The sequence below is a fragment of the Seriola dumerili genome, unplaced genomic scaffold (assembly GCF_002260705.1).
Source record: "Seriola dumerili isolate Sdu_G_001 unplaced genomic scaffold, Sdu_1.0 BDQW01000230.1, whole genome shotgun sequence".
In the NCBI taxonomy this organism is placed as follows: domain Eukaryota; kingdom Metazoa; phylum Chordata; class Actinopteri; order Carangiformes; family Carangidae; genus Seriola; species Seriola dumerili.
In genome coordinates this window covers 114193-132653 of record NW_019174485.1, presented here as the reverse complement: position 1 = coordinate 132653, position 18461 = coordinate 114193, and the positions used below count along the sequence as shown (strand labels likewise).

General features: G+C 40.1%; 2 protein-coding genes across 2 annotated transcripts in view; one reads left to right on the top strand and one right to left on the bottom strand.

Moving 5' to 3' along the window:
* The first annotated feature begins 93 nt into the window (after positions 1-93).
* On the top strand, positions 94-11603 carry unc93b1 (unc-93 homolog B1, TLR signaling regulator). Its single transcript, XM_022755446.1, has 13 exons — positions 94-268; positions 2682-2798; positions 2926-3067; positions 3209-3362; positions 3720-3881; positions 4604-4733; positions 4868-4964; positions 6380-6504; positions 6694-6876; positions 7076-7361; positions 7467-7588; positions 7706-7828; positions 10070-11603. Exons 1-13 carry the CDS (start codon positions 266-268, stop codon positions 10331-10333), a joined length of 1908 nt encoding a protein of 635 aa, XP_022611167.1. The 5' UTR covers positions 94-265; the 3' UTR covers positions 10334-11603.
* LOC111229219 (beta-crystallin A1-like) overlaps positions 10689-18461 on the bottom strand; it is an 8302-nt gene continuing 529 nt past the window's right edge. The window contains exons 3-6 of the mRNA XM_022755447.1: positions 17934-18052; positions 15164-15305; positions 14751-14893; positions 10689-14085 (exon numbers count right to left, since the gene is read on the bottom strand). Coding sequence (XP_022611168.1) covers positions 13938-14085; positions 14751-14893; positions 15164-15305; positions 17934-18052 — 552 coding nt within the window. The 3' untranslated portion in view covers positions 10689-13937. The remainder of the gene's footprint in view (positions 14086-14750; positions 14894-15163; positions 15306-17933; positions 18053-18461) is intronic.

Genomic DNA, 18461 nt, shown 5'->3' with positions numbered 1-18461 from the left:
TACAAGCAGGGAGGAGGCTGGACTTCCTAAAAGTCTGCCTGTAGCTTTAAGACAAATGTTGGCAGATTTCAGTGAGGAAGTGAAGATCACTGAGTTTCGTTTCCCTCGTGAAACTCTTATTTATTCCTAGCACTTGAGCGTCGGAAAGGGGAACTAACCCCTTCAGACTAAGAAAGTGACACAGAGGTGGTGGTCTGTGCTTTCTGTCTCTCAGGTAGACAATACTTTTGTTTCTGTTGCCCGCGAGGAGCCCCGCGCAGCAAACATGGTAAGTGAATTCAAGGTGTCGATAAATGTTAAAAAAAGAAAGGCGTAGTGTTAGGTGGGTGTGTTTTTAAAGGAGCGCATAAACAAACCTAAAATATGCCCGACTGACACTGGTACAAACTGTCATGAAACACGATTTTAGATAACTAAGAGTCAAATAACGTAGTAGAGGATACGGTAGAGATACACGCGCTTTTATTACGTTAAGTCGTCCAGAAATACAAAAAAGGGTTTCAAAGACTATGCTGAGGGAAACAACTTCTCTCTAGATAACTACAACATGTTCAATGTCCCTGGTGGAAGAAAACATGCTAATTTACGCTTGAAATGTACATTAGTTTATTGGTCCCTGAAACCCAGAGCAAGACAAGTTTGTTGTATTTATTGGTAACATTTTGACATTTTGGAGAACATGTTCAGAGTCATATCCGCTTACAACAATGTGGATTACAGTTGAGTTGAAATTAAGGGAACAAAAACCGCCACAGTACAGTATGCGCACAGTATAAATCTCTGTTACTAGATCGATGGTGTGGAGCAATTTACTGAGATGTGTGTGAATTATTACGGAATCAGTTCAACTTTCTTTTTTAATAACTCTTAAAGACTGACCAGAGAGTGTTTCTGTATTAATCAGATAGATCCAATTAACACAGAAAACTGAGACACTATACGTACATTTGGGCTAGGGGCTGTACAAAATTTGGTGTCATTTAAATTTCTTACCTCAGGGAGGGTAGTACAACTTGTTTGGACAGAAGAGCAGCTGGAGCTCTTTAAACTTTTTCTAAACCCATATTTCTGTTTTATTTCATATTTCATATTTGTGAGATTCATAGTATATTTGAGAGATCATAGTTACATGTGTGTTTCATTAAATGCTTCAAGGTCACTGTGACCTCACAAAACATATTTTTGGCCATAACTCAAGAATTCATACACTAGCTATGATTAAAAAAATACACTTAATCCCTTTTATTAAAGTCCTTCAAAGTCGTCACTACATTTTAGTCTGGACAGATATACAAACTACAACTTGACAGGTTGGCAACTGTGAGGCAGCAATTCTACTTGAGAGGTTTTTTGTGAATTTATTAAAAATCACTTCTTTAAAAAAATATTCAGACCCTTTGCTGTGGCCCTGAAAGCCGTGGTCAGGTACATCCTATTAGCTTTGATTATCCTTGACATGTATCCTTTGGCAATTTGGATTACTTAGACTTAGTTTAGAAAAGTACACACCTGTGTATATAAGGTCCCACAATTCACACTGCATGTCAGGACAAAAAGCAAGTCATGAAGTCCAAGGCACTCTCTGTAGACCCCCATGATAAAATTGTGGTGAGGCCTAGATCAGGGCAAAGGTATAAAACCATTTCTAAAGCTTTGAGTGTTCCCAGGAGCACAGTGGCCTTAGTAATTGTGAAATGGAAGTTTAGATCCACTGGGAGTCTTACAGAATTGGCTATGCGGTCAAACACAGTAGCTGAGCATAAAGGGCCTTGGTCAGAGAGGTGAACAAGAGCCAGAGAGAAGGACGACAATCTCAGCAGCACTCCATCATTACTTCATGTTAAAATAGCTAGGTGGAAGCCTCTTTGAGTAAAAACCCACTCATAGTTTGCCGAACAGCATTTGAAGGACTCTGAGCACATGAGGAAAAAGATTCTCTGGGTTGATGAGACAAAAATGTAACACTTTTCTGTTGATATCATAAGACTTAGAAAACTAACAAATACTCACATATGAGAAAGTACAGACGCTCAATTTCTGATAAAAACAAATTACTTAATTGATTACTGGTTACCGGGTTATCAAGATAGTTACAACTTTATTTTCTCTGGATCAACAAAATCTGTTACTTGACCAATCGTTTCAGCTCTAAATATATTGTTTAGAGATATCTGGGTGAAGATAGTGCAGTTTTTCATCTAAGTGAATATGACTTTTAAAAAGAAAATAGCATTGCACTGGTGAGGGCCTTCCTTTTTTGTCAGTAATTGTCACACAGCCACTTAGCTAGAATATGAGCTTTTTACTTTGAATGTGATATTATAGTTAATACAGATACCCACATGTTTTTAATGGAGGACACAGATACTTCTACTGCTATTATTGCAACGATATAATAAATAATGACATACTCTTCAAATCAAGCTGTAGTTGTATCATTCTTTTCTCCACCATCTAGTGATCCATCGTACCAGTCCTAATTGATAATTAATTGTTGTGGCCTGTGAAAACTCTTAAAAGCATCTAAATGTTGTTTCTAGTATGTAACATGTTTGACAACCCTAGTCTCTGCTGGTACATCATAAGAACAATGTTACAGGAACATTACAGTGATTGACTGGTCTGCAGAAAGTGCAATTAACCATCTAATAATCCAGAGTATTACTCCTTTTGGTCACCAGATGGAGGCAACTGATGGAGAAGAGCAAATGAGAGCTGCTGATCATCTTCTAGCACCTCCTAATGGCGGCATGAATGAACTGCTGAATGTGGGGCAAGAAGACAACATGCAGGGACAGGTGAGCTCAGCTGTCCTGTGAAAAACCACACAGCAGTCTCTGTCAACAGTTTCAGGTGAAAGATGATATTAGCACCTTTGCTCCAATCAAACCGTTGAATAACATTTTTATTTCCTGTTTTCTTCAGATGGAGGAGTTTTTGGGTCCACAGTCAGAGTACAATGAGGAGGAAGAGGAGAGGAAATACTACAGGAGGAAGAGGCTGGGAGTCATCAAAAATGTTATTGCAGCCAGTGTTGGAGCCATGATTGTGTACAGTGTATATATGGGTGAGTTTGACAGGAGCGAAGATAGTGAAACAGGCAGAGTTGCAGAGTCGTGTGTTCTTTTAAATGTATTTTGTGTGTGTGTGTGTGTGTGTGTGTGTGTGTGTGTGTGTGTGTGTGTGTGTGTGTGTGTGTGTGCTTAAGGCCTTCTGCAAATGCAACTGATCCTCCATTATGACATGACCTACCGTGAGGTGAAGTACAGTAACCTTGGCCTGGAGGACATCGACCGCAAGATGCTGATGGGCATTAACGTCACGCCCATTATAGGTCTGCTGTACACCCCTGTTCTCATCAGGTAGACACACACACACACACACACACACGCACACACACACACACACACACACACACACACACAGACACACATTAACTGTAATGATAAAACCTTTCTTCCTGATCTGAATGTCCTTGTCCATCCATCCATCCATCCATCCATTATCTATACCACTTATCCTTATAGGGTCTGGGGGGGGGGGGCATATAGACATATAGAGACAAACACACACTCACATTCACACTTACGAGCACTTTAGAGTCACCAGTTGACCTAATGTGCATGTCTTTGGACTGTGGGAGGAAGCCGGAGTACTCGGAGAATGTCCTTGTCCTCTCTACCCATATATACTCTATCTGTACACGATGTCTCCTTCAGGTTTCTAGGTACTAAGTGGATGATGTTCCTGGCCTCGGGAATCTACGCACTTTTTGTCTCAACCAATTACTGGGAGCGTTACTACACCTTGGTTCCATCAGCCATAGCTATCGGTGTGGCCATTGTGCCGCTCTGGGCCTCCTTGGGAAATTACATCACTAGGTGAGAAACAGGGTGTGCAGGGGGTGGGTGGGTGAAGATGTTTTATAAGCTGTTGACCCTCATGACGTCACAGCACACAGAGTGTCGACCAGCACAATTACCTGGGTTCTCAACGGATAGATGAGTTGTCTTAGATTGTACTACCTCCTACCTTCACCACACATCCTCACTAACTCAACTGTATGTCACCTTACATTAAACCTGACAATCAGTAATGCAATATAACATTATTTTATATAATATTATATAGCCATAGATGCATCCAAACTAAAAATTAAACATAACCATTAATCCTGACTATTTCTAATGTAACACTTATAATAACCATCAGAGTTTTAAAAGTCAACATAACCATCACACCACATCTCAACTAACAGAGGGTCCAACCCAAATGTATCTTTTAGGTACTTTTATCCAGACATGGTCAATCAAGGCAGCCAACAACTACTTTTTTGGTCACATCCAACACTGGATTTAGAATTTTTTAAAAATCTGATAATAGTGTATTAGTTGATATTCTTTTTTAACATATACTCAAGACAAGAATAGCACGTTTCTAAAGATGAATACTGACAGAAACAGGAAATAGAAATGTAGGGCACCTTCTTTGCTGCTGCTCCTTTGTCAATCAATCAAAACCATGAATTTTGAGTGTGTACGGATGAATGCACACACTCCCACACAGGCCTCAAAGGTTCTCCTCTCACACCTAACACATGCAGGATGGCGCAGCAGTACTACGAGTACGTCAACTACAAGGAAGAGCATGTGCAGGAGCAGAGGAAGCTCCCTAAAGGAGTGTGCCACAGCTACATCATCATCTTCCACTCAGTCTTCAACATCATCTTCCATGTGAGTCTTCAGCCATCTTTTTTTTTTTTCACTAATGCTTCACGTTGTGTGCGGTGTTTAACGTCAGAAAAGATGTCTGTACTGCTTTAGAAAATAAATCCACTTGTCCCTGTCTTTCCTCTCTTCCTCATCAGCTGAGTTTTGTCTTTGCGGAGTTCCCTATGCGTCTCGTCCTCAACGGCTACCTGCATGATGATGACAAGCACATTCTCTGCAACGTCAAAGCCTGTGGTAAAGACACACGTCACTTCACCTCCACTGATGAATGATCACACACAAATAACCACAGGACAACGATGTACGAGGATTCACTCCTTTCTATCTAATGAGATATGAATCGTTAACAGTTCAGGCAAGACTGTGTAAGTGTTACAGACCAGCGGCCACTCTGGCAACAAGTCTCAGTTTTGGGATGAAGGCAGATGCTAAAACACAGTGTAACAGTAGCACATGGAGCAGACTCATCAGTTCTGTGTACTGACTGATTTTGCAGAAATATCTATCTCGTGTTTTCTAACATTAGCTAACATTATCCATCATAAGCTAATGGTTGTAACAGACCAACTGAGACTGTAGCAGCAAAACCCATGAGTGCAATGAATTGAGCAAGGGTGCATTTTATTGAGTATGAGATCAACTTTTCATTTATAACTATTTCTTTGTCATTTTAGACAAAAAGTTTTATAATTCAAGACAATGCAATTACAATAGAGTGTACTTGATTTAAACTTACAGCTGCTTTTTTTGTAGGATTTAAAAATAGATCAAATTAAAATGTGAAATTTGAAAGTTGTCACTTGGACTGACCAGCCTACGAAGAATTATCACTTCAGCTCTATGTAGCTCTTTGGCATCTTTCCATTCATTATTTTGGGACTGCCACAAACTCTGCTCTTATCAGCCTTCTTTTCCTGCCACAACAGGAAGATGTTTGCAGAGAAAAAGCTTTAATAAACGTGCAGTGCACTACCTGCCCAGCACCAAACAGCAGACAGACTAAATCAGTGACTAGCTGGCGAACATAGTGGAGCATTGAGCTGCTAAAGAGCCAGACATTTTTTTACTGGACTTATATTGGTCACGCCTGTCTTTATAGAAATTTTTGTGGTGTCATATTCCACTTTACCTGACATTCTTTTATGATTCCCTGAATGCACTGCACACGGTTAGTCCGAGACTCCTGGTTTCAGAGGAGACCAGTTTCGTAGGTTTGCATGAAGTAGAAGTGCATGTGCTGGAATATGCCTTCGTCCATTATACTTTACTAGGCAGTAATGTGCTAAATGAAACACAAGTTGGCTTCCCAGAGCTGCTGTGAAACTAGTTAAGGGAAACATTTGTGCTAATGCGGAAATGTTTTTCCATTCTATCTCCCTTCTTGCAACAGTGCTTCCATTTTATTCTAAACAACAACAGGAGGAAACAGAAATGTCGGCAGGTTCACACCTCCACATGTCCACGGGTGACCTCTTCAAAACAGAAGTTATCCTAAGTTACTCTCAAGCTTTCTCAAGTACATTTTAGCCACTTGTTGCCGCTCTACCTAAAAAGCAGAGATAGAGTCTCATACAGTCAGACGCATCAGCTGTGACTTGATGAAGAATGCGTAGGACTGAAACACGTCGGCTTTCTTCTTCCTCTACCAGGAGCCGTAGTCAGTGGAGTGATCCCCGGATTCAACACCACCGTGCTGACCAACCTGCCACGCTCCATGCTGCTCATCCAGGTGGAGAGTGTCCTCATGGGCTTTGCCTTCCTGTCCATGATCATTGTAAGATCTCTCCCCGAGACGCAGAGACACATCCACACTGACTCTTCCTCCCTAGAATTCATTGTGTTAAGATAATTTTATAGATAATTTGTTTGTTTTGTAATGATCTTGTCCTGGGTCCATTCAACGTTGCTCTACATCCTGGTCAGTCAGAAGAATTCAAAATAAATTGATTGTTGTTTGCCACAGTTCCTTGTGCTGTGTGGCGCCGCCTACCGGCCAACAGAAGAGATCGACCTCCGCAGCATCGGCTGGGGAAACATCTTCCAGCTGCCTTTCAAACACCTGCGGGACTACCGCCTGCGACTGCTCTGCCCCTTTTTTATCTACAGTGGCTTTGAAGTGCTGTTTGCCATCACCGGGTTCTCTCTGGTACTGTGCTCTCAGTTCATTTTGTTTAACTAAAACTAGAGTAGGTTTAAGTTTCATTACTTAATTTTGTTTTTTAAGTGTTTCTAAATAGTTTGAAAAGGAAAATAATAAAATTGGATTCGTAAAGGAGCCAGGATGTTGTAGTAATAAGAAAATTATGTATTTTTCATCTAATTTCTTTCATGCTTTCCCTCCACAGACCTATGGCGTCTGCATTTTGGGCCTGAAAAATCTGTGGCTCCTTATCGTCGTCTATGGCCTCTCCTGCTCCGTCTTTTCCTCCCTCTCCCTCTGCATCCTACGCCTCCCTCGCTGGCTCTGTCTGGTGAGCGGCGCTGCTGTGCATTTTGTGTTGCTGGTGACTCTCCTGGTGTTCTCTCTACAACGTAAGGACAACGAAAACTATACATGGTATCTGGGCCCTCTGCTGGTGATCACCGTGCTGTGGGGTCTCGGCACTGCCCTGAACAAGACGGGCGTCAGCAGTGAGTAACAGCTGTGGTTGAGGTTTTGTACATACAGTGCACTAACTTTGTTCGCATGTGACGTGTACGCATTAACTCCTCTTTGTGTGTGTGTGTGTGTGTCAGCTCTGCTTGGTATGCTGTATGCTGAGGAAAAGGAACGTCTGGACTTTGTGTACACCATCTATCACTGGTGGCAGGCCATCGCCATCTTCATAGTCTACCTCTGGTCCAACCTGCCTATGAGGGTATGTGACTGTGTGCATTTACAGAACGAGCGTGTTTGTGTTCTGTTTACTGCACAAAATAAAGTTTAGATTTCAACCTTTCTGTTTTTTTCTTTCTTTTCTTCTCCTTATCCTCAGGCCAAACTCTCCATCCTTTTGGCTACTTTACTGGTGGCCTGCTACTGCTATTGGGTGATGGAGCGTCGGCTGGCCAATGACGTACGCCCCAGGCTGCCTCGCATCCCCCGGCCACGGCACAAGGTAACCGCTCACTGTCTGACATGAGTGACTGCCTGAATCTGGCCAGTTTTACTTTAGCAGAGTCATTTTGTCAGCCAAAGATTTACACTGCCCAACAAGAAGTTGCCTAGTGTAGTTTACTTGATGAATTGCAACTAGGAGTTCAGTTGCCACTGAGTGGCATTGGTGGTAAAGTGGCTTTCATGTTACAGCTGAATCATCAATATATCAAAAATAATGCTGTAAAAATAATGCTGTTCTTGTGATATAGAAGAAGCAACATGAATCTGTCACTGCAAGTGCATTATGAATCAAATAGAATGAAGCAAATAGGAAATATTGCATACATGCCGACTGAGCAGATTTTGCTAGAATGAGTGGGCAGCCATTGGTAATGGCAATTTTATGTCTATAGCACATTACAAGTAACCTCAATGTTCTTCACATTGAAAGACATAATAGAAAAATATAGGAATACACATGAGAAAATACGCAGAAATAAACACACACACACACAAGTGAGTTTTGAGTTAGCTTTTCAATGTGGAAATAGTTGTGATGGCACCTTGTTCCATAGAGCAGGACCACAGCAAATGGTAGATGGACCGCACTTCTATAGCTCTACTAATATTGCACTACAAGCTACATTCACCCATTCAGACACATTCATACAGCTTATCTTATATGCATACTGTGCTTTTCTAACACACACGGATGATACATTGGGGGTAAATCGGGGCTCAGTATCTCATTACCTTTATGTGCACTGTTAAATATATAAACTGTGGGAACTTCTGCATGTGTTCTCAGGTGTGTATGAAGTTAACAAGCCTTTACGCCATCAAAGTTTAGACATTTAATTAACATTTTACAGCAATTTGTGTTTGGCAAAACCATAGTAAGTAAGCAAGAGTACGTGGAAGTGTCCTGATAGCAAACAACTTTGAGGGAGGAGTCAAGTCTAATATTTTTTATATGTTAGGACAGCTCAGTGTGATATCACATTCATATCAATGCCATTCGGCAGAGGCAAAACAAGAAACTGCATTTAGATATAAATCTATTTTTGAAATTAGTATAAAGTCATTTTTAAACTATGGTTTGATTTGGTAATATAGCACAAATCAGAAGTGCTGTTGCTGCGGTTAGCTGTAGTTTGATGTACCATGTGCACTAATATAGAAAGAGGTTTAAACCATTGACTAGAAGTAGAACGAATGACTACCTAACAGCCAGTCAGAAGCAAGTATTTTCATGGTCATAGTAATTGTTAAGAGGTCACACCAACAGTGAACATAAATGTTGTTCAGAGGTGTTTTGTTTGGCCTTGGGAGTGTGAATACAGTCTGCCTCTGCTGTGCTCTCTCTCTGGCAGGTCCCTTTTCTGTTTGAGTTCAGTGTAGTGTTGCCTGATGTCAGTGCTATAAAGTTAATTTATAAAGTTGACTTATAAAGTTGTTTTATTGTTTTTTCCATTAAGCTTGGGGTAAGTTACATACAGACCTGAAACAGTAGCATTCGACAGAAAAATTATCAGTAAATCGAATAATTGTTCGATTGTTTTTCTAGCACAAATGCTAATTACCTCGTAATAGCTTCAACATTGTGAGGATCTTCTGCCTTTCTCTGTCTTATATGATACCAAATTGAATATGTTTATGTTTTGGAGTGTTGGTCGGACAGAACAGGCAATTTGATGGCATCGCCTTGGGCTTAAGGGAATTGTGATTGGTATTCTTTACTATTTTACAGATCGAATGATTAAACAATTACTTGATAGTAACTCAGGGGAAAGGACCAAAGTGCCACAGTTCTTTGATTTCTACTTATGGAGAGATCTACTGCTTGAACGGTCAGTCCAGAAACAGTCACAGTTTTGCAGAGGATGAAATCTGACTACATGTCAGATATCTACAAGATATTCTTAATGTCTGCATTAGATAAGAAAGTTTTACTGGAGAAAACAATGCTTTTACTCTCAGCATGTAAAATATTCATGTGGAAGTGATTTTGTGTCATGCAGAAATAAAGAGTAATGTATAGTTAAATCTGGTATGTAGTGAGATTTGAACTTGTGCAAACAGTGATTTGTCCTGCAGTCCACTAGCCGTCTGTGGAGGAAATCCTTTACACAGGAGTGAACAAAGTCTCATTACAGTCAGAGCTTTATCGTAAAGTAATTAAGTCGCAACTAAAACTTCAGAGTCAAAATCAGAGTTCCTTTCTCCCCACATTAATATAACAAACCGTTTGTGTCCGCAGGTCAAAGGCTACCGCTACCTTGAAGATGACAACTCTGATGAGTCAGACTCTGAGAGAAGTGAGGAGGATGAGGAGAAGGAGGAGGACGAAGAGCATGTGGTGGAAGAGATGGTAGCAGAGGACAGGGAGGAAGGGGGCCAAGACAGAGGGGCCCAGGGAGCTGACTCACCCAGAGCCAGGAGGAGAGGGACAGAGGGTCACCGCCGCAAATGGGAGGACGCCCGTGTGAAGGATGGAGAGAGGGAAAACCACGAGGGGTGGTGAGAGAAGAAAAAAAGGAGGAGAGAGGAGAAGACATGGTGGACGGATGTCAGAGATAAAGGAGAGGAAGAGATTCAAAATACGCTGGATTCAGTTGTGTTCATGAATCCATTCATATTTCTACAGATATTTAAACTTAACGTAACTCTTTCGTGCCACACGAAACAAAAATGTGTTTTCTAGCATAAAGTTAAGTTTAAAGGCTGGAAATCCATATTCAGCTATTATCACAACAGTCATCCAGATGAAAAGGTAAAAACTTGAAAGACCTATGTTGCTATCAATAGGCACAGTCTCAAAGGGTAGCTCACACTGGATAGAGCAAACAACAAGTCAGAATACAACAGGAATGCTTATGTTTTTTTTTTTTTTACTGCAGTTTGTGGCTCATATTTACCAAAGATACCCATAATTATATTCCATGCTCATGTGAAGCAGGTATAGAGGGCCAAAGTAAAACTGGAAGTAAAGAAAACCTCATTAAAAATCCCATTGACATTTGTAATAATGCTAAAAATCCAGCCTTGGAACACAACAGTCGTGTTGCTCAATTCATATGTTTAGATAAATTAAATTTTTTTGTTTAGTCAATGTCCATAATATTCAATATTCAGACATGTCTGCAATAACAGCAGGATCATGGGAGCTGTAGTTTTTTTGTAGGCACACAAGGTAATTGTTGTATAACTTTGTTAACTCATGAAGGTTTCAATTTCTTATAGCCACTGATGTGGTGAATAGTGATTTTGTTTTCTCATAAAGAAATGCTGAAGGAGAGATTGCGCTGAACTAAGCTATAGAAGCTAGTGGAACAGAGGCTAGCCCAGACTGACACCAAGACTGGTTCTCTATCATGTTTATAATGTTCACCTTCTTAGTTTAGCATGTTAGCAGGCTAACATTTGTAGCATTAAATCAGCATTAAACACAAAGCACAGCTGAGGCTGATGGAAATGTCATTCGTTTTTGCAGGTATTTGGAGACCATAAATGTTGTGTACATACTTTCATGGCAATCTATCAAATAGATGTTGAGACATATCAGTCTGGAACAAAGTGGCGGACTGACCAACACTGCCATCCCTACAGTCACGCTGCTAATGTGTCTAAAATAAACAGGAGGAACTAGCACAGAAGTCTGTACAACAAACAACAGTCAGATCATGTCTTGAAACTGCACGTCAGGGTGTCCACATGTTCTTACAAATCCTAATGAGTGTTGTAAAATGTGTGTTAATTTAAGGCATAAAAAGTATTAAAAAGTGTTGCATACATTACAGTTATTACATATCTCATTTTTTCATGATTCAAAAACAGCTTTGTGCTGAATGCCCACCCCCAACAGGCCTTTGACTTGCTACACATTTTGACACGTCACAACAGAAAAATCACAGGTGTAAATTATTAAATTAACTACAGCTGAATCCAGTTTAGCTTCTTCAGTTTCAGGGTCCTTGTGTTGTGTAACCGGCTCATTGTCAGGACTGACTGGGGTGCTTGAATAAAACTGAGCCATTGCTGATGTTATTAGTAACACCCATGCTTTTGCTGCTATGAAAAGTCAAAATGTGTGAAAAAAGCCTATTAATCATGAAAAGTTGGCAAGTTTGGGGACCTACTATTGGCCGACACAGTGTTTGGGGGAGGTAATTTTGAGTTGTCATCGCTGCACAGAAGGTTTAGTTATGCAATGTACAAAATATATACGTCATTCCTACTGTTTTTACTGTCTGTACATAGTTGTCACTTCATTTCCTATCATTGCTTTTGTTTTGACCATTTATAGTTTCTGAAGTTACATCATGCTCAGTCAAGTAACCTAGATTTACCAGGCTGTTCTTCAGGACTGCATGCTTGCTTTCACACTGATGGTCTGATATTTCATTTATATTGTTTGTGTTAAAATAATCACAGTATGAGTTTCTATTTGAACCAGTTGTAGACGAAAGAAATGGTATCCACATGCTGTAGTGGAGTGGATATTTAAACCTTTATAATTTTTATAATACAAATCACATTTCTGTGATCCAAGCATTAGGTACTTGATGTTGCACTAATCCATGTGAAGTTGTTAAAGGACCAGTGTGTAGGATTTAGTGGCATCTAGTGGTGAGGTCGCAGATTGTAACCAACTGAATACTCCTCACCCCTCCCTTTCCAAGCATGTAGCCTAATATATGGTGGCCTTCAGGTAACATAAAAACATGAAAGGCCCTCTCTAGAGCCAGAGCTGTGTTTGTCCATTCTGGGCTACTATAGAAACATGGCAGTGACACTTTACAGGCTCCGTGGAAGAGCAACCGCTCCCTATGTAGATATGAAGGGCTCATTCTAAGCTAAAAAAAAAACATGATTCCTAGTTTCAGTTGATTAGACACTAATGAAAATATAATTGTGAGTATGATTTCTGCCAATAGATCCTTCTAAATCCTACACACTGGTCCTTTCACTTATGTAATGCATTGTCACACACAGCTGTGAATGAACTAAAGATTGTGCTGAAGTTAACTGCTGCTGTCTGTGATTGTATTTCTCTTGACTAGAGGGTGGGTGGTGTGTTGTCAGTCACCAACTTTATATTAAGCCAGTGGTGACTGCCAAACACTTATCGCCATGGAAACTTGAAAGTAATGCAACCAATGCAAAGAACAGCAAGACTAAATGTTTCATTACAGTTATTGTGACACAGGACATTTACATACCCACACGTTTACATATATATAGATTACATCAATGAAAACCTATGTATTTTACTTATGTAAGCTTAGATATACTATAATATAATGAACTTTCAGAGTAAAAGTTATTTCAGCTGAAGAGAACAATTACGTTTTATCACTTTCCAGTGTTAAATTACTGATATGAGTTTTTATATATATAAATGCTAAAAACTAATCTGCACATTTTTTAAGTCTAAATGTTTTGCATTTAAAACACTGTATCATTGTGCTAGTTTAACTTTCAGCAGAGAGTATGAGATGCTTGAGTAATATGGGCCAAGGAGTAAAAGATTATTTATCAAGAAAGAAACTCAAACATTGTGCCTGTGCCTCAAAATTGAACTTATGTACAAATGTACTTTGTTCATAATACATTCAGTACATTTACATACACATTAAGCATGTTCTGATACAACAGAATTATAACTCATAAAAAATGATGTGGAAAAATTTCTACCTTAATAGTTTCACACAACTGTTATGTCATCATTAGATTTGCACTGTGATCTTTGTTCCTGTTCTATTCTTGATCCCTAACTTATGGATGAACTGATCTGTAAATTGCCATTGTCCTCGTCTCTGAATATGTGCACTCACACAGGAATTACAGGAAGGACGTCTCATGTTCTGAATCTGAATTTTATTTCATTTGTACTCAAACAAAATAAGTATTAACAAGAATATTTGAATATGAGCTGGGATAAAGAGGTAGCTGCTACATCACTGATGGTTTGTGTTGTAGTCACAGTGCTGACGTAATGAAGCACCAAGCTCAGAAGCAAAACTAAAGTTGGCTTTGAGCTTATATTCAGGCCGTCAAAGCACAGTGCCCAGGTGTTAGCCTGAGACCAGGCTCTGCGGCTGCTGCTGGTCCCGCTCCGATCCCTCTCAGTGCCTGATGCGTCTGATGGACTGGATCTTGGGAGTCTGGCAGTGGGAGCCCCAGTTTCTCCAGGCCTGGTAGTCTCCGCTGTGTTTGTCATCCTCCATGATGTACTGCTGGCCCCTGTAGCCCGGATACTCATAGCACACAAAGCTATACAAAGACAGAGACGGGAGGAAGAGATAAAGTAAGGAAGAGGATGGTGACACAGTTTCTAATTACTGCAAACAAGTCATTGGTATTTCTGTACTGCAATTTACTTTTAATTGTCAACTAATGTGTGCCAAAATAATTGATGAGCTAATACGTAATACCCCAAAGATCTAATTTGAATACATGATGTGCTACAATGTAAAATTTAAAACTTAAGAACTTCATTTAAGACCCCAAAGTTTTTCCTTTAAATGCTTCGGGTCATGATTCGCCACCTGAATGCCTGAACTGGTACAACTTGATACGACCACATTAAGAGTAGATGTGTATGTTCGTTAACCGCTGGCTTTGCTGTAACTTTACCATGTTTTTGTCAATGTTTGGGATCTTAATGATTTGCTTATTGTTGTACTGTTGTCTTTATTGTTATTATTTTTTAATTGTAAAGCACTTCGTTTTAAAGGAGCAATAAAAATAAAGTTCATTATTATTATTATTATTATTACTTACACCTTTTCCAACCATTAGATCTAGCTGTTTATCCTGGCTGCTTCCATCTCCCTTTTTCTTTTTTCTCTTTTAAGTCGTCAGTGAAGTTTTTATGACAAAACACCATCAGCCAACTTGAATATGAACATAATAGCATCAACCCATCGCTGACTTACGCTCCACACTGCACGTGCATGGAGCCGACCTCAGGCTTGAACCAGCCCATGGCCTGCAGGGAGGGGTAGTCGTCGCTCAGCTCGGTGCTGCGGCCCATGAAGTTCTCCCTCTCGAAAATCATCATACGGCTGCTGTGGTGAGACTGTGGAGGGGGGTGGAGCAGAGAATTAGCGTTAAAGCCGGCGTTAGGTCTGTCATACAGACGTACACAGACAGCAGACATTTGGCACTGAGTTGTCTCATTTCTATTTTTGAACCGCTTCAGTCACTCACTGTGTGGCTCACGCCTCTGATCACTCCCTCCTTCTGTCACTCTGTCACTTACTATCATTTCCATTCACCCCCTCCTGCTCTCTCATTCCCACTGATCTCTTCCTCTGTCCCCTTTTACCCCACCTGCCCCGGTACTCACAGCACAGTAGATGGGGCGGAAGGACATGAAGCGCTCTGTGTGGTAGGACAGGGAGCCGCTGAAGGCCTCCCAGTTGGGGTACTCGCCTCTCTCCAGGATGAACTGCTGGCCCTGGAAGTCATGATGCTCGAAACCCACCCACCTGGACACATGAAGGGAAGAGGTGAAGTGGTCAGGTGGGTGAGGGAAAACGTTTCACAGTGTTGTTTCAAAGCAGTCTGAACATAAAACAGACAGGTGACAGGTGACATCAGACAAAAGACAGGGAGCACTCTCTATGAGAACCAGTTCTCAGCCCTGATAAGTTGGAGCTAAATCTGCTTTCCGCTACTTAATTCAGCAGGTGTTCAGAGAATCACTACTCTGACTTTGGCAAGCTTTAAAAAACACCATGACTAAGGCCTGGGCTGTTATGTATAAATCTGCTCAGAGTAAAGTTCTGGTCTTATTTGCGTAAAAACACTGAGGGTGAGAAAAGTTCACTCTCATATTCAGAGTTAAAAATAAAAGCCTGAAAGTGCATAAAAGTTCCAAAGTGTTAAAACGTGTCCTCAGCTCCTAAATTATTTGAGAGAACCTTTCCTACAGATGGCCGCATGATGTATACAGAGGCAGAGACTCTTCCCAAGGAAGAAAAGATGTTTAGGGAATGTATGATGACAGGCAGTTGATATAAAATAAAGGGCTTTCTTAATACCCAAATAAGAAGAAAATGTTGAAATGCTGAATGGTTATCAATGAAAATTGAAAATAAAACCTCAAATAATTTAATATAAGAGTCTATTTTGATAATTAGAGTTCCAATCAGTATATCAGATATCAACATAATTATTGTCATGGGTAGATTCATCTTGTTTTATAAGCTTTGTTTCAATAACCTGAAAGTTAAGTAATGTTAGACACAAAGAATGACAAACTGGCTGTTGGAGGAAATTTAAATACGTTGTACCTAAAAGTTGTACATTAGACCCTGATTAAAGTGTGTGATGTAGCATTGACACATATCCTTTGGAGGCCTGCTATTGGCTAGTTTATTGCTTGAGGGAGGGAATTTTAAGTAGACATCACTTTAATCTTCATTTTACTGCACTCCTAGGAACAACTTTTCCCTACCTTTATACATTTTTTGAATACTGTTTTGACTATCTTCATTTCTGTCAATTTTAAACTTACCAGCCCTTTCCTGTTAATACACCAAATGACGGCAAGATAAAGCAGTGAAAATATTCAAAATATAGTGCTGACTTTATCTGATATTGGCTTTTTAGGTGGGCATTGTTTTTAGGTGGCTAAAATACATCACATTAAAGGTGCCATATATACAGTTTCTTTATATTGCTTCATGGCCAACTTTAACATTAATAGCTGATTATTTACCAGTTTAGAAGAAACATAAAAAGTTTAGCATCAAACTTAATTCCTTTACTCATCAAGAGCTGATTACAGTGGTGGGAATTTAAGCTACATTTAATCAACAGAACTTGTTTTGCTTCTATTTCTATCACTTCTTTTCTTCTCCTGGAGTTAGTATGCTAACCAGCTAGCCCCCACCCAGATAGTGTGATAGTCAGTCACATTAACGTCCAGACTGCCCTTAGTTCAGCAAGAGAGGATGACTTCTTCATCCTGTCCAGAGGGCGCATCCTACCCTCTTGTCAACACAGCAATGGCTGAGGCTCTTGACAGGCAGCCATCACCACTATAACCCCCTGCCCCCGCCAAAAAACTACATTTGGTGGCAGAGAAAACTTACATATAGCATCTTAAGTAAAAGTAGCATTACCACACTATTAAAATATTTTCAAAAATTGACTTCAGTAAAAGTACAAAAGTATTAGCAATTTAAATATAATTACAATTATCAAAAGTAAAAGTACTCATTATGAATTTCTAGTAATCATCATATTTCATAAACTGGCCCAGCTAGTCCAAAATTTTAATCTGAGAAGTAACTACTTGTCTCTGAAATGTAGTGGAGTACAATTATAAAATATCCTCAAACAGAAGAAAGTACTATACTTGACTAAATGGTCTTAGTTACTTTCCACCACTGGTAACATGCCAGGATATTTCTAAAAACTTTGATTGTTGCTCATTCAGTCATGAATATTTAGTGTTATTGTGAAAAAACATGTAATATCAAATTTTCAGAGGCTTTAAGACTGAAAGTAATTAGTTACCAGAGTGAAATCTGGAGCATTAAAATAGATATTAACAGTATTTATATTATAATAGTAGGTACAGGTTTAAAATGGTTTGTTCTCAGAGCAGTTTAGAGTTTCCTCAAAATTTTGTGTTTTAGTGCTTTTCAGCTGAAGGATCTTGACATTTTCCTCTGATACACTGTATGAGAAAAGGAAGTGGCACACCATTTTATCAAAGCAATAAAAACACTCATGTGGCCTTAAAATACCCACTGCTGACCGATGGTAACTGTTGACCACAGGTGAGGCACATATACCAGGTTTGAATAGCCTTCACACAGAGAAAATCCTGCCGTTTAAATGGCTTCAGGGCGGTAAAAGGCCCTGTTAGCTCCTCAGGTGATCTTTCTTGGTATTATCTCTGAAAAAGTAAACTGAGAAAAAGAAGACATATAGTGGGAGCCTGGTCACTATTTCCTATCTCATCATCTTTCTACATCCGTCTCACAGACACACACCTACATAAACACACACACACACACACACACACACACACACACACACACACACACACAGTCAGTCAGCTGTCCACAGAGACTTGCAGGCGTACAGGCTGTGTGACTCACGCTCCACTCTCCACTCGGATGGAGCGGATGTTGTCCAGGCCGCAGTCGTGGATGCTGCAGCACTCCGAGGTGAACTCCAAACACTTGCCCTGGAAATGTTCCCGGTCAAACACAGACACCTGCACATTGGGGAAAACAGGGGGGAGGCATGAGGGTGTGTACAGTATGTCAGTGTGTGTATATGTGTGTGTGTGTGTGTGTGTGCGTGCGTGTGTGTCACGTCGGCCGTGTTGTGTTGACAGCTGTCAATGACAAGAGTGACGCAAGCCAGTGGGCTCATGTCAGAGATTATGTAAGGAACTGGACAGGGCACAGCATTATGAGCAGATTAACAATTCGTCTCCCATCAGACAAACTGTGTTAATACATTCTCCTCTTATAATATTTTGCAACAAAACCAAACAAAAGCTTATGAGGATCACATGCCTGCTCCCAGGACTGTTATACAAAAGCAGATTTTCTTAAAAACAGAGAATTTACGCATGGTCAGCAAACACCAACACCGGCTGGTAAATGTGTGCTAAGCAA

Coding starts and splice junctions, on each gene's coding strand:
- unc93b1 (XM_022755446.1), top strand. Junction 3,363..3,719: donor TACACCCCTGTTCTCATCAG/GTAGACACACAC, acceptor TGTCTCCTTCAG/GTTTCTAGGTACTAAGTGGA. Junction 7,362..7,466: donor GAACAAGACGGGCGTCAGCA/GTGAGTAACAGC, acceptor TGTGTGTGTCAG/CTCTGCTTGGTATGCTGTAT.